The 13120-nt window shown below is 41.2% G+C and overlaps 1 protein-coding gene across 1 annotated transcript; it reads left to right on the plus strand.

Moving 5' to 3' along the window:
- Positions 1 to 1012: 1012 nt before the first annotated feature.
- Positions 1013 to 12983, plus strand: bida (BH3 interacting domain death agonist). The gene is made up of 4 exons (XM_079275024.1): positions 1013 to 1103; positions 1488 to 1728; positions 3213 to 3346; positions 12472 to 12983. The coding sequence occupies exons 2-4, from the start codon at positions 1506 to 1508 to the stop codon at positions 12667 to 12669; spliced, it is 555 nt and encodes a 184-aa protein (XP_079131150.1). The 5' UTR covers positions 1013 to 1103; positions 1488 to 1505; the 3' UTR covers positions 12670 to 12983.
- Positions 12984 to 13120: the final 137 nt, after the last annotated feature.

A 13120-nucleotide genomic window follows, 5' to 3' on the forward strand; every position in this document is an offset into this window, starting at 1 on the left:
GCATTTTATCAGATGGCTTTCCTTTTTTTGTTAGTTGTTATCTTTGCTACTCTTAACTCTTGTACTATGTAATCCGAAAAGCACATTAAATAAAGGCTGTTGGACAGAGCCACACAGGGACTTTCCACTGGCTCTTATCTAGAGCTGCAGACAACTGTGTGACTGAGGCTAGGGGTGGACTTAGGAAGGAGCTATGAGCTAGCCTACTGCAGGGGTCTTCAATGTTTTTCAGGCCAAACTGATAAAGAGATGGAGCAGGGACCCCCGACTATATATATATATATATATATATATATATATTGTATAAAATTGTGTTTTATAATATATGGGCATAGTACCGTGTATACCTCTTTGTTGTGCATTCAATACTAAGCATTAACAGTAGCACTAACATTGTCTGTTAATTGCATGATAATCATGCAAGCTATTCAAATTGATGTTTTCATTTTAAATGTGGAAATGAAAAATTAGTGGCCTATTACCACTGCCATGCATAAAGATACCTGCTATCTTTCATTCAATACTGAACTATTCAAATAATAGAACGATTCAGGTTTAGAGATTTTTTTTTTTTTAATAGGCTAGTTAACCAAACATTTTGCGGACCCCCTGCAGTACCTCCGCAGGTTTGTTACACTTGTTTTTGACAATACAGTCATTTGCTTGATCTTTGTATTCCATCGTACCTGCAGTAATTAAGGTGTTTTACGACAGGTTACATATAAGTGACATTAAGTAACCATCAGTAATATAAAGAATCCTAAAAAACACACTGGAATCGTTATTTCATATGTCTTGGTACTTCAAGGAAGTCTATTTTCATTTTATGTTTCTGTTCCAGCTTATTACTTCTTTTCTTTGGTTGTCTGATCTTGTGGAGTTTCTGTTTTGTGTGCAGTGAATTTCCGACTGTACATGAAGGCACCATGAGGCATTCATGGTCCACCCCGCCCCCAAACTCTGATTATACAACACAATTGGAAGATGTGCTGTTTGTTCTCGTGCAGCTCACGCAACAGTACGGTGCTCGATGGTGCATCACTAGCAAATCAACTATTAGTAGGAATTTAAAAAGCTGAAGCAGCCCGGCATAAGAAACGAATGTGAGTGAAATTATCCACACTAACAAACAAATCTCCGGTTTTACTAATGCTTTAAGTTACGTTAACTTTATTATCGACATTTAACTAATGCTAGCTAATGTAGCATTGATAACTTAAGTTAGCATTAGCTTTGACTTTTGGCCAGTTTACCCGACGTCAGACTTTCAAATTATTTATTAGCTTAGTAGTTGTGGTTTATAGTTGATGCTGATACTTAATGCTATAACGTTACATGTTTGTTCATACTAATGGTAGTCCTCTAACGTTAAGCGCGGCCCTCTTTTATAAAACCTAACTTTGTGAGTGGTTTAGCTGACTTTGCGTGAGTTTGTTTCATCACGTCGGTGAACATTGCTAGCGTTAACCTCCTATTCTGGTTTTTAGACCCGAGTGGGATTATCGATGGATGACCTGGGGGATCTCACCAGTGGGCAAGACGTTGCCCTGGTCATTCTGTCCTTCCTCCAAGCTGACTGTGGAACTTCAGAGTACGGGAAGGAGCTCCTCTCCCTGGAAAATGACTTTAATCTGACCCGGGACATCAACCTCAACGGCCCCAGACCAGACGATGGAGACCTCGAAACCGATGGTCACATGTGCAGCAGCATCATCACAGCTGCTCTAGGTGATGTTGAGCCTTAGCAGGGGTGCCCACACTTTTTCGGCTTGTGAGCTACTTTTAAAATGACCAAGTCAAAATGATCCACCTACATTAAAAATGCTGAATATCTATATATACTGAGTACACTTTATATTTACAATATATGTTGGCGTACCTTGCATAACTGCATGAACCCTTATGGCACAATACAATTCTGTACATTTTTGGTCATCACCTTACTCTGATGACTTGCACTGAATGGATTGGCCAGAGTTGCATAGTCCGTACAGCTGCTGGTATCCGCCTCAAGCAGACGTCATATGATCATCAGTCGTGGTGGAACGGTGTATGGACTTAATGTTCTTCATGTGGGAAAAGGCTGACTCACATAAATGAGTCGAGCCGAATAATGCAGTCAAGAAGGTATCACATGTCCTCATGTTTGGGTACTTTTCCTCTGTGAGGAAACTGTCCGTGAGCCCTGGACTTCAGCTGAATGTCAGCTTGCAGTGTCAACATCTCATCCTCCACTCCAGACGAGTTCAGGTGAAACAGCGTTGCAATTTTTGATGAGAGTGACTCAACCTTAATATCTTCCCGAAATGTGCAGCACATAAGTGTTGCAACTGGCTCGAGTAAAGCAAAGTCTCGGAAGCGCTTGTCAAACTCTGACTGAAACTCTGTCAATCTGCTCTGTGTAGCGCGCACTGTCACGTTACGCACACGCCTTCCGTTGCGTCTCCAGTTCTGACGCCAGGTTTTGGACGTTTCCCAAATCATGGCGCTACAGCTTTAGCTTCTTTAGTAGAAATAAATTGTAAGGCTAACTAATTAGCTCGCCGGAGTTTTGCAGTAGCTCGCGCGGTTGACCCGTATGTTAGAAAATCAAGTGGCAAATGCCATGCGGACATCTCACTTCTTTTGAATGGCATGCGATCTACCCACACTACCTCCGCGGTCGATCGCGATCAACGTATTGGGCACCCCTGCTTCAGTGGAACTGCAGTGGCCCAGTGAGTACCTGGATCACTAACTTTAAACTGTACTCTGCTCATATACAGGTGACATTATAGAGTCTGTCATAGTAGCACACCACAGACAGTATATCAACTGTTTATCTTTGAGGCTTGTTTGTGGGTCTTATTGCTGAAAGCAAAATGTAAGCTTTTTTTGCTGGATGAGTCAAAAACATGTGGTTTAACACACCAGTGATCTCGTATAATGTAGAAGTTTTCCACTTTAGCACAGTCCGAGTTATGAAACAACTTGTGTGAAAGCAGGAAGTGACAGCTGTTCAACCATTTCATGTAATTGCTGTCTCTGTTGAGGCAAACTCAGATCCACATTCATACACCTCTCACTTGATCACTGCATACTACTTTTAACCCCATATCATCAAGTTATGTGGGCTAAAGAGGTCAAATGTGTGATATTGTTGTCCAGAATATTGAAATAGGGTTAATTTGTGATTTGTGCACTGATGTTTGGACCGTCTTGTTTTCCTGCAGGGAACCGTGCAGAGACAGCAGAAATTCAGCAGCTGGCAGAAGGGCTGCGAGGAATCGCCGAACAGCTTCAACACAATGTTGTAGCTGAGGCTATGCAGAACCTCAGCAGGAACATATCGGCCTCCCCCTCTGAGGTGAGTCTACGCTGAGCTCGGGAGGTGTTGATGTTGTGACGGTCATTGTCTGTAATAGATAGGACTATAGATGATCTGAGTCAAAGTTAGAGACACAACTACCGTGTACAGTAATAATATAATCCACAGGAGATCACCACATCCACATTTTGTAACTTGCAATTTAACAGTTATTGAATTTGTCCGTGGTTTCCACTTTGAATCAAGTTTAGCTGAGGCAGTAAGCCACCCAGGTACTGACTTATTATCTTGTGATCCATTAGCCACAGTCACTAAATACACAGCCTGAGCTGTGTTAAATACTGAAAGCTACTACAAGGGACTTTGATTGTGTGTTGGTTTTGGTGGCGTCAGACCGTGCTGCAGTAAAATGAGAGGTTCTCTAAAGAGATCCTGGTGCTCGGTGGTGGTTCTGGTTCTCCGGGGGCCTCCCTTCCCTCCAGCGGGGCCAACAATACGGCCTGGGTCTCCAGCAGTGTTGGGTCATTGTTGATTGATTTAATGTGATCTCGGTGGTAATGATGACAAGCTTTAAGAATATCTACAAAGAAACAGACAATGTTGTCTCTGATGGTCTCGTTTGGTTATGTCGGTCATATAGAGTCATCAGAAATACATTGAGACTTTTTCATAACTAGTTAAAAGTACTTAGTTTGGTGGTTTCTGTTTGAGGATAGGTGAGGACCCATGTCCACTGTAAAACACCATGGGAAACCCTAAATGATGAACGTTATGCTTTACATCAGGGGTTCTTAACCTTTTTGACCTCGGGGCCCAACTTTTCAAGTACAAAGTGTCCCGGGGCCCACTCTGACTATATGCATCAAAAGTGTCAGACAACCTGTAGGTCATACAGAAACAGAGCAGTGGGCCTTTGGAGTCAGTACAAATTTAAGATTTTTGTCCGCATAAAATAAAAAAGTATCTTTCAGTATAAATAACTGCCGGTGGCTGTATCTGTACAGGTAAAGGACAGTATAGGGCTGCAACTACACTATCAGTGAACAATTGCCTCAAATTTGAAGAAGATTGGACAAAGTATGACCATTCTACAGAGTTTCTTCCATGAAGAGATCCAGGCGGAGCTCTAAAAGGACATTTGGAGACCCAAATGGACACATGGTAACCACATGATATTCTGACACACTAAAGGTGTTTCTCCCTTTATATTGTGATATTATATTATTTTCCTTTTATTTTTAGCCTTTACAAATTGCAAAAACGATGTATATATGGTCGAAGACATGGTGTGTGAGTAGCGGACTTGCTGTGCTTAATGGCTGCGCACGAATGAGAATAGCTCAGTTACGCAAACGTTGGTTGACGGCTTATGGAAGAGGAGGATAAGGTTTGTACTATAAGTACTAGCGTTTCCTGAAGGCAGTAGCTCCATGGTAACATCCGCTAGCACGTTGTCGGGTCTGTAATGTGTCTTTTTCCGTCGAAATGCTGCAAGATACGACTTGCAGCGGTTATAGCGACTTTGGACAGTGTGTGTTTGGGCTCCTTTTGTGGAGAAACCATAAGAAATGAAAGAAAATCTATGATTTCTTTGCAAAGATGAGGATTTTGGGCATGCTGGGATACCAAACACGGACATGTTTTGTGACGTATTTGCGCAAACAAGCCGTTGGAACGGAAGGGGAGGGGATGGAGGACGCCGGTGTTGAACAGGCAAAACCCTTGTTAAATAAATGAGATGATACAATGTGATGATCACAAAGACATTTATTATCATGTGTATGTAAACCTGCATACACAACAAGAAGCCCAACAGACTTTCCCACGAGCGTTGGATGTTTCGTCGCTACGTGTCGCTTTATTTTTGAAGGCTCCAGTGCTTCGTTTGATAGCATTAGCCCACATTCCACACACTGAGCACTCGGCTCTGCCTCGTTGCCTCCGTTCACAAAGCTTAAGAAACTTAAGAAAGTCAGGGTTGTACTTGCGCACACATTTAGACTTTTGGGGGGTATGGCACTACTGTCGTCTTCATTTTTTCTTTTTAATAACTTATCCATAACTTTCGCTACAGGCTAGCGGCTAGCTGAGTGTCTTCTTCTGCTTATTGCAGCTTGTTAAACAACTGACTGACGCATTACCGCCACCTGGTGGTGGGAAGCTGTATCGTAACTGAGTGTCTCATGGATAACAGTGATATCTCTGGTGTCTTCAATTGATAACCTATGCAGTCCCGCGGCCCTCGCGGCCCACAGGTGCAAAACTGAACGTTTTTCGCGGGCCTCTAGGTGGCGCTCGCGGCCCAATCATGGGCCGCGGCCCTATGGTTAAGAATCACTGATCTAACCAACATGTTTCAGCACAACAGCTTACTGGCACTATAGGCCATTAGTTGGAGATAATAAGTCACACGTTAGATATTCCATTAAAAGTGTGACATTGTGTCACTTAACTTACTGAAGTCCAGGGGTGGAAGAATAATCCAGATCTAATACACCGCTACTATATTTACTATCTGTAATAATATATTCTAACCTACCTTATGTTGTTATCAACAATCTAACTTTGCAAAGTAACTATAACTAAAGCTTTGAAATATAGTTAATTAATTAGTTAGATTCCACCACTGCAAAAGTAAACATCCGCTCTTATTCATTCAAGGGGTTTGTCAGCAGTTGATACATGATCTAGAATATATATCTCTGTATGTTGTTAGATATTCAGTGAAGCAGATCATGATGGGAAAGCTATACTGTCAGCAAAAAATGTGGCTTTATCATAGTTATTTGGATAATAGTTGAGACTGAGAAGTATTTATTACGACTTGACGTTACAGTAAAGCACATCAACTGTTTTGTGATTATTATTTTTCTTTTGGTTGTGATTATGTTAATATAAGTGATAACTACGCCTAATAGTTTGGGCATTCAAGATACGACCAAAGGGAGAAGTGAGCCATTTAATAAGAAAAGAGCCATATATGCCTGGCTTAAGGATGTGATGTTTTTTTTAAGTCTTGAAAAAATTAAACATGCACTTAGAGCAGGGGTGTCAAGCTCATCTTCACTCCGGGCCACATCAGCATCACGGTCGGCCTCAAAGGGCCGGTTGTAAATGTAAGACGGTGTAAATGTAACTACTCCCAACAGATTGGTAAATAACTGTCTCTGCATTTGATTGTTTATTCAAATGTTAAAATATTGTACATGCAGTTATATAAATGTAAAACTATATTTCAGCACATTTCTGTTATTATAACTTAAATCCTTTTAATTTAGGGTTAAGAAACCCAGATTACTCTATCAAAGATCAAACTATTAAAGAAAATAGCAAACACAAGTAATTATAATAACTTTGTTCAAAGCTTAAAATCCTTTCAAGGGTGCGTTTGCACAATCCCACGTGAAGTGTTTCATGTGTTGTAAAGCCACGTTTAAAGTAGTCATCAATATACTCACAATAATATTTGCAAGTGTACAGTAAGCAGCCAAAGAGCTGCTTCTGTGACTGTGTGTTTAAGTAGCTCATCATTATGCCTTTCTATCTCATAACTTCGACTTTCGATCTCATGATTTCGACGATGGGGATATTTTTATTATCAAATCTAACTTTTTATTTAATTTTTTTTAAATCAAAAGAAAATAAATTCTGGTGGATTCGTGGGCCACATAAAATGACGTGGCGGCACCCCTGACTTAAACTGTCTGAGAAGTTCGAGGGAGGTCAGAGACTTTCTAGTGGGTTGGTGGTTTTGCCCGTCCTGGCTCTCTGTCCTTCTCTCCAGCCCCTGCTCACTCCCCAGACCTGCCAGTCCTGGTCACATGACAGCCCCTCCCACCTACACACCTGTTCCCACTTTCCTCATCAGACCTGTAGTTTCTAGAAAACGCACCGAAAACATTTTACTCTACTATATATTTGAAGATTTTTTACGATAAGTAATTGTTTGTATGTGAGAAACATTTCACCAACAAAGACCACGCTTCTTATGATTGCAAATTAGTTTGAAATAAAATAACATACATCACAAAAAACAAAACAAATAGAACTGAAGCCACCGGGAGATCATTGACACACTTATACAGGGAGACACAGCTTGTTAAATCAGGAGAAACTTAATTTACAGTGAACAAATACATTTATTAAATTGTGCAAAGTAAAGTTAAAATTTTGGAGAGTCGACACTGGTAGAGTTGTTGAAGACAGTAGGGGCAGGTTGAAGATAGATGATGGCATGTGGAGTGGGACTGCCCTCAGTGGAAGAAACCTTGAACACCAGATGTAATGATGAATGGGGAGGAGGGTCACATCGGTTCGTACTGAAATGACAGCTGACTGCACAGAAGAGAACAGGTCTTTAAAGTTTGACAGGAAATATATGATTGGCTGAGGGAGGCCGTGGCGAAATCGCCCACTGTCAGCTGATAGAGTAGGAGCCAGAGAGCGAGAGTCAGAGAGATGAGGGAGTGAATAAGAGCATACAAAGACTGTCCTAATGTAGGAAGTTAGAGTAAATCCTCAAACTTTACATACCGGTAGTTATAGTATTTATAGTCATACAGTTGTAAATTAATTATTTCAAAATATCACTCCTCTGAGCAAAGCTCTATACGTTTTACTGTACTTGACCCTCAGTAAATAATCAATGCTAACAATTTGATATTCAAGGAGGGATTTGGTAATCCTTAAATTATTATAGTGGCACCAAACATACTAAGCCAAATTACGAAAAGTGCTGACGGACAAAGTCTATTCTGAATCCAATGCTACAGGTCAGATATGCTGCTGGTTCACACGACAGGAGTTTGGTGAGAGTATATTACCCCATCATTGTACATCGGACACCGGAAGTACCCAAACGCATGTTGGCACATGATTTGAAGACTGGCCATCCCCTTGTTTGATACTACTGAAACAGCAGCCCAACACAGCGACATGTCACCGTTCAGGACTCTCACTCAGGAGATACGTGACTGCCTCTCCCCGACAGTACACGCTCACTGTCACGATCAGGGCAACCAGGGAAGTTACTCTTGCATGTGTCACAACTACGTTAGAGGCAAGACCAGTGTCCAGATATAACAATGATCCATAGAAACTTGTGAGGAGAGAAAGCACAGAGAGTGAGTGAATGACAGCATGAAAACACTGTCCTAATAGGAGGTTAGAGTAAATGCCAACATTTTACACAGTTAGTTCATTATTTTACAACTGTATGATTATAAATACTATATTTCAAAATATCCCTCCTCTAAGCAAAGCTCTCTAAGTTTTACTGTACTTTACTCTCAGTAAATAATCAATGCTAACAATTTGATATTCAAGGAGGGATTTGGTAATCCTTCAATTATAATAGTGGCACCAAACATCGTGAGCCAAATTATGAAAAGTGGTAGCAGTCAAAGTCTATTCTGAATCCAAAGTTACAGGTCAGATATGCTCCTGGTTTACACGACAGGAGTTTGGTGAGGGTATCTGACCCCAGCAGCCGACATCGGACACACCGGAAGCCTGAAGTGAGGTTGAAAAGCTTGCAAGTTCATCTGCCAATTTGCCAGATGACAGACCTTCACCTCAACAGGGAGTCTGACCAGTCATATAAAATAAAATAAAATACTTTACAAGAAATTTTGAGGAGTGGTTTTGCCTGTGGCTTCCCTCAGAGCTGTCCAGCTGTCCTCTGTGGAGCACTGGGCTTCATCCACAAGATGACACCTCAACATTCTAATCCCAGAACTCAGCTGTGTTCCAGTTCCATCCAGCATTCTATTCTATTCTGTTCTATTCTATGAATTCACTATTTGCTAGTCCAGTGTTGAGCATGTTTTCCATGGCAGTTTTCACAAAACTCCACACATTATGACCCATTAGCAGTAATGATACAACACTGTATATTAAAAAAAATTATTTTGTCTGTTGCTTTGCAGATATTTAAAATCATACATGCAACAAGTCACAACAAAAGTTTAAGCTGTTGCAAGTAACTCCACAAATGATCCTTTTAACATTGCTGAATCGGTGGCAGCCCTCCCATTAGTCTCCCATTACCCCATCTGGGGGTAATGGGAGACAATGACACCCGAAGTCTGTTCTTGATGTCCACTCTACTCCGCCATTTTGTTTTGATTGCTGTCACTGCAGAACATCCCGCTTCACAAAGAGGATGTTGGAAATGGAAGCAGGGTTTTCAGTGCTTTAGTGGCGATCTCAGGATATTCAGCCTCGATTTTAATCCAAAACACCAGCAGAGTTGTGACCGAGACAAAGCGTCTTGACATGTCAAGAGGCACAGGCGGATGAAATTGCGAGAGAATCCGGTCATTTTTCAAAATAAAACTTCCTTCAGACTCTGATAATCAATAAAACGGAAATAATATAATATTTATTCTTCCTGTGCGGCCCGGTACCGGTGGTTGGGGACCACTGCTCTAAACTAAAGCTAACCTCAGTTGCTATAAACAATGATATAATTATCAGTGAGGTTATGTCGGCCATATGATCAACATGCAGTAGATTCAGACTAAATCATCATGATGGGCCTTAATGTTGCCACCTGTCCTGTAAAATGCATTTATCAGCTGTTTTTGATTTATATTACGTTCTGCTGTCCCCTTGGCCAGGACCATATACTTTTTCCTTTCTATAAGTTCACTTGAGACTGTTGTATTCATTTTGCTTTTAAGTTCTGAACAAAAAAAGAGAAAACACTCAGTACTTTTCATTTATTGAAGTCACAGCAGTATACAAAAATATACTTGACCATGTGGTCATTTCATAATAAGGTTATTTATGTCTCAAAATGACGTAAAAAATACAGAAAAAAATACAGAAATTGAAAAAAATACAGAAATACACTGCATTATAATTTTACAGTAATATGCTGTTAAGTCATTTCACGGTATGAATACTGTAGAATTACAGTACATTGCTGGCGTCTCTGCTGCCAGCACTTTACTGTTATTTGACAGAGAAATTGTAGTGTAGGAATGTTTCTTTTATATTTATATTGAATGAGAGGACTACAGATGTTTGTTCCTCATTGTGAGAATTAAGCCTCCAGAGAGGCGGATACAAAGATTCATCACTTTACTTTGCAGCTCTGCAGAACGTTTAAGCCTCTTTAAGCTCATTGTTTTGGTTTAGGACACATTTAGGGTTTGGTTCGGTGTCCCCACTCTCGTCAACAAGCAGCTGTTTTGAGCTGACACACCAATACAAATCCACTGAGCGCTGCCTGCTCGGCACCAAATAACGGACAGAAAGTGGAGCGGTCAGTGTCTTAGAGCAGGGGTTCTTAACCTTTTTGACCTCGGGGCCCAACTTTTCAAGTACAAAGTGTCCCGGGGCCCACTCTGACTATATGCATCAAAAGTGTCAGACAACCTGTAGGTCATACAGAAACAGAGCAGTGGGCCTTTGGAGTCAGTACAAATTTAAGATTTTTGTCCGCATAAAATAAAAAAGTATCTTTCAGTATAAATAACTGCCGGTGGCTGTATCTGTACAGGTAAAGGACAGTATAGGGCTGCAACTACACTATCAGTGAACAACTGCCTCAAATTTGAAGAAGATTGGACAAAGTATGACCATTCTACAGAGTTTCTTCCATGAAGAGATCCAGGCGGAGCTCTAAAAGGACATTTGGAGACCCAAATGGACACATGGTAACCACATGATATTCTGACACACTAAAGGTGTTTCTCCCTTTATATTGTGATATTATATTATTTTCCTTTTATTTTTAGCCTTTACAAATTGCAAAAACGATGTATATATGGTCGAAGACATGGTGTGTGAGTAGCGGACTTGCTGTGCTTAATGGCTGCGACCGAGCGCACGAACGAGAATGAGAATAGCTCAGTTACGCAAACGTTGGTTGACGGCTTATGGAAGAGGAGGATAAGGTTTGTACTATAAGTACTAGCGTTTTCTGAAGGCAGTAGCTCCATGGTAACATCCGCTAGCACGTTGTCGGGTCTGTAATGTGTCTTTTTCCGTCGAAATGCTGCAAGATACGACTTGCAGCGGTTATGGCGACTTTGGACAGTGTGTGTGTGGGCTCCTTTTGTGGAGAAACCATAAGAAATGAAAGAAAATCGATGATTTCTTTGCAAAGATGAGGATTTTGGGCATGCTGGGATACCAAACACGGACATGTTTTGTGACGTATTTGCGCAAACAAGCCGTAGGAACGGAAGGGGAGGGGATGGAGGACGCCGGTGTTGAACAGGCAAAACCCTTGTTAAATAAATGAGATGATACAATGTGATGATCACAAAGACATTTATTATCATGTGTATGTAAACCTGCATACACAACAAGAAGCCAACAGACTTTCCCACAAGCGTTGGATGTTTCGTCGCTACGCGTCGCTTTATTTTTGAAGGCTCCAGTGCTTCGTTTGATAGCATTAGCCCACATTCCACACACTGAGCACTCGGCTCTGCCTCGTTGCCTCCGTTCACAAAGCTTAAGAAACTTAAGAAAGTCAGGGTTGTACTTGCGCACACATTTAGACTTTTGGGGGGTATGGCACTACTGTCGTCTTCATTTTTTCTTTTTAATAACTTATCCATAACTTTCGCTACAGGCTAGCGGCTAGCTGAGTGTCTTCTTCTGCTTATTGCAGCTTGTTAAACAACTGACTGACGCATTACCGCCACCTGGTGGTGGGAAGCTGTATCGTAACTGAGTGTCTCATGGATAACAGTGATATCTCTGGTGTCTTCAATTGATAACCTATGCAGTCCCGAGGCCCTCGCGGCCCACAGGTGCAAAACTGAACGTTTTTCGCGGCCCTCTAGGTGGCGCTCGCGGCCCAATCATGGGCCGCGGCCCTATGGTTAAGAATCACTGCTTTACATTATATTGTATTCATTTTATTGTTAGGTATTCCATGTTTAGTATTACAAGAACACATTTACCTCACAGATGTACTCGCTACTTCGGTGGGCAAGATATGCAATCTATTTTTGCCACCCAAAAGAAAAGTGCTTATTGACTGTATTGCTTTTGCCAAAGGAAGTACACATTAGATTTCTGTAATAGAGCAATGTTTATATACTGAGATTAGCTGGATTAAGGTCATTCAATTACAATTTTTACATAAATGAATTGAAAACTTCATGTACCAATTGATCCCTTTGTTCATTTGTGCTTCGCAGCAGTGGAAAGATCACCTTTGGTGGGAGGTGGACAGAGCGATGAGGATGGGCGTGGGCCTGGAGCATCTTCCCCAGCAGCGCGTCATCCTGGCCCTCACGCTCACCCTGGTGAAGGGAGTGTGCGAGCGGGCCCCCCGGCTCCTCAGGAACCTATTCGACACCGTACTGCAGTGCTTCAGCCCTGCGAGGGCCAGATGACTTGTGAGGAAACGCGCGGTGGAAGACAGCAGAATGTGAAACTGGCATCTGCTCGTCACGACCGGTAGACCGTGTTGATTAAACGGAAGTAAAAACACTTTTCACACGTAGAATGATGAGTTTACAGTCATATTTGACAAACGGGAAATAGGTTGATTTTGAGACTTGAATATTGTCATTCCTTCATTTGTTTACCATTGCTTAAAAAATTTATTTTTTCATTTTGTACTTGAAAGACAATTTTGTGTTCGATTAATTTTCTTTTGGCGTGTACTTGTATGTCTATTATATAGTGTCATGTGATTAAATCTATTTTCCTGTGAACTGAGTCTAATTTCAACCTGAAATACTTTGAGATTGTATTTTATTGAACATTAAGTGTGTTGATCTTTGGCAATGCAAAATTTAAATTTACACACATTTGAACAAACCACCACAGAACAGATTCTCA

This window comes from Melanostigma gelatinosum (genome assembly GCF_949748355.1).
Source record: "Melanostigma gelatinosum genome assembly, chromosome: 1".
Taxonomy (NCBI): domain Eukaryota; kingdom Metazoa; phylum Chordata; class Actinopteri; order Perciformes; family Zoarcidae; genus Melanostigma; species Melanostigma gelatinosum.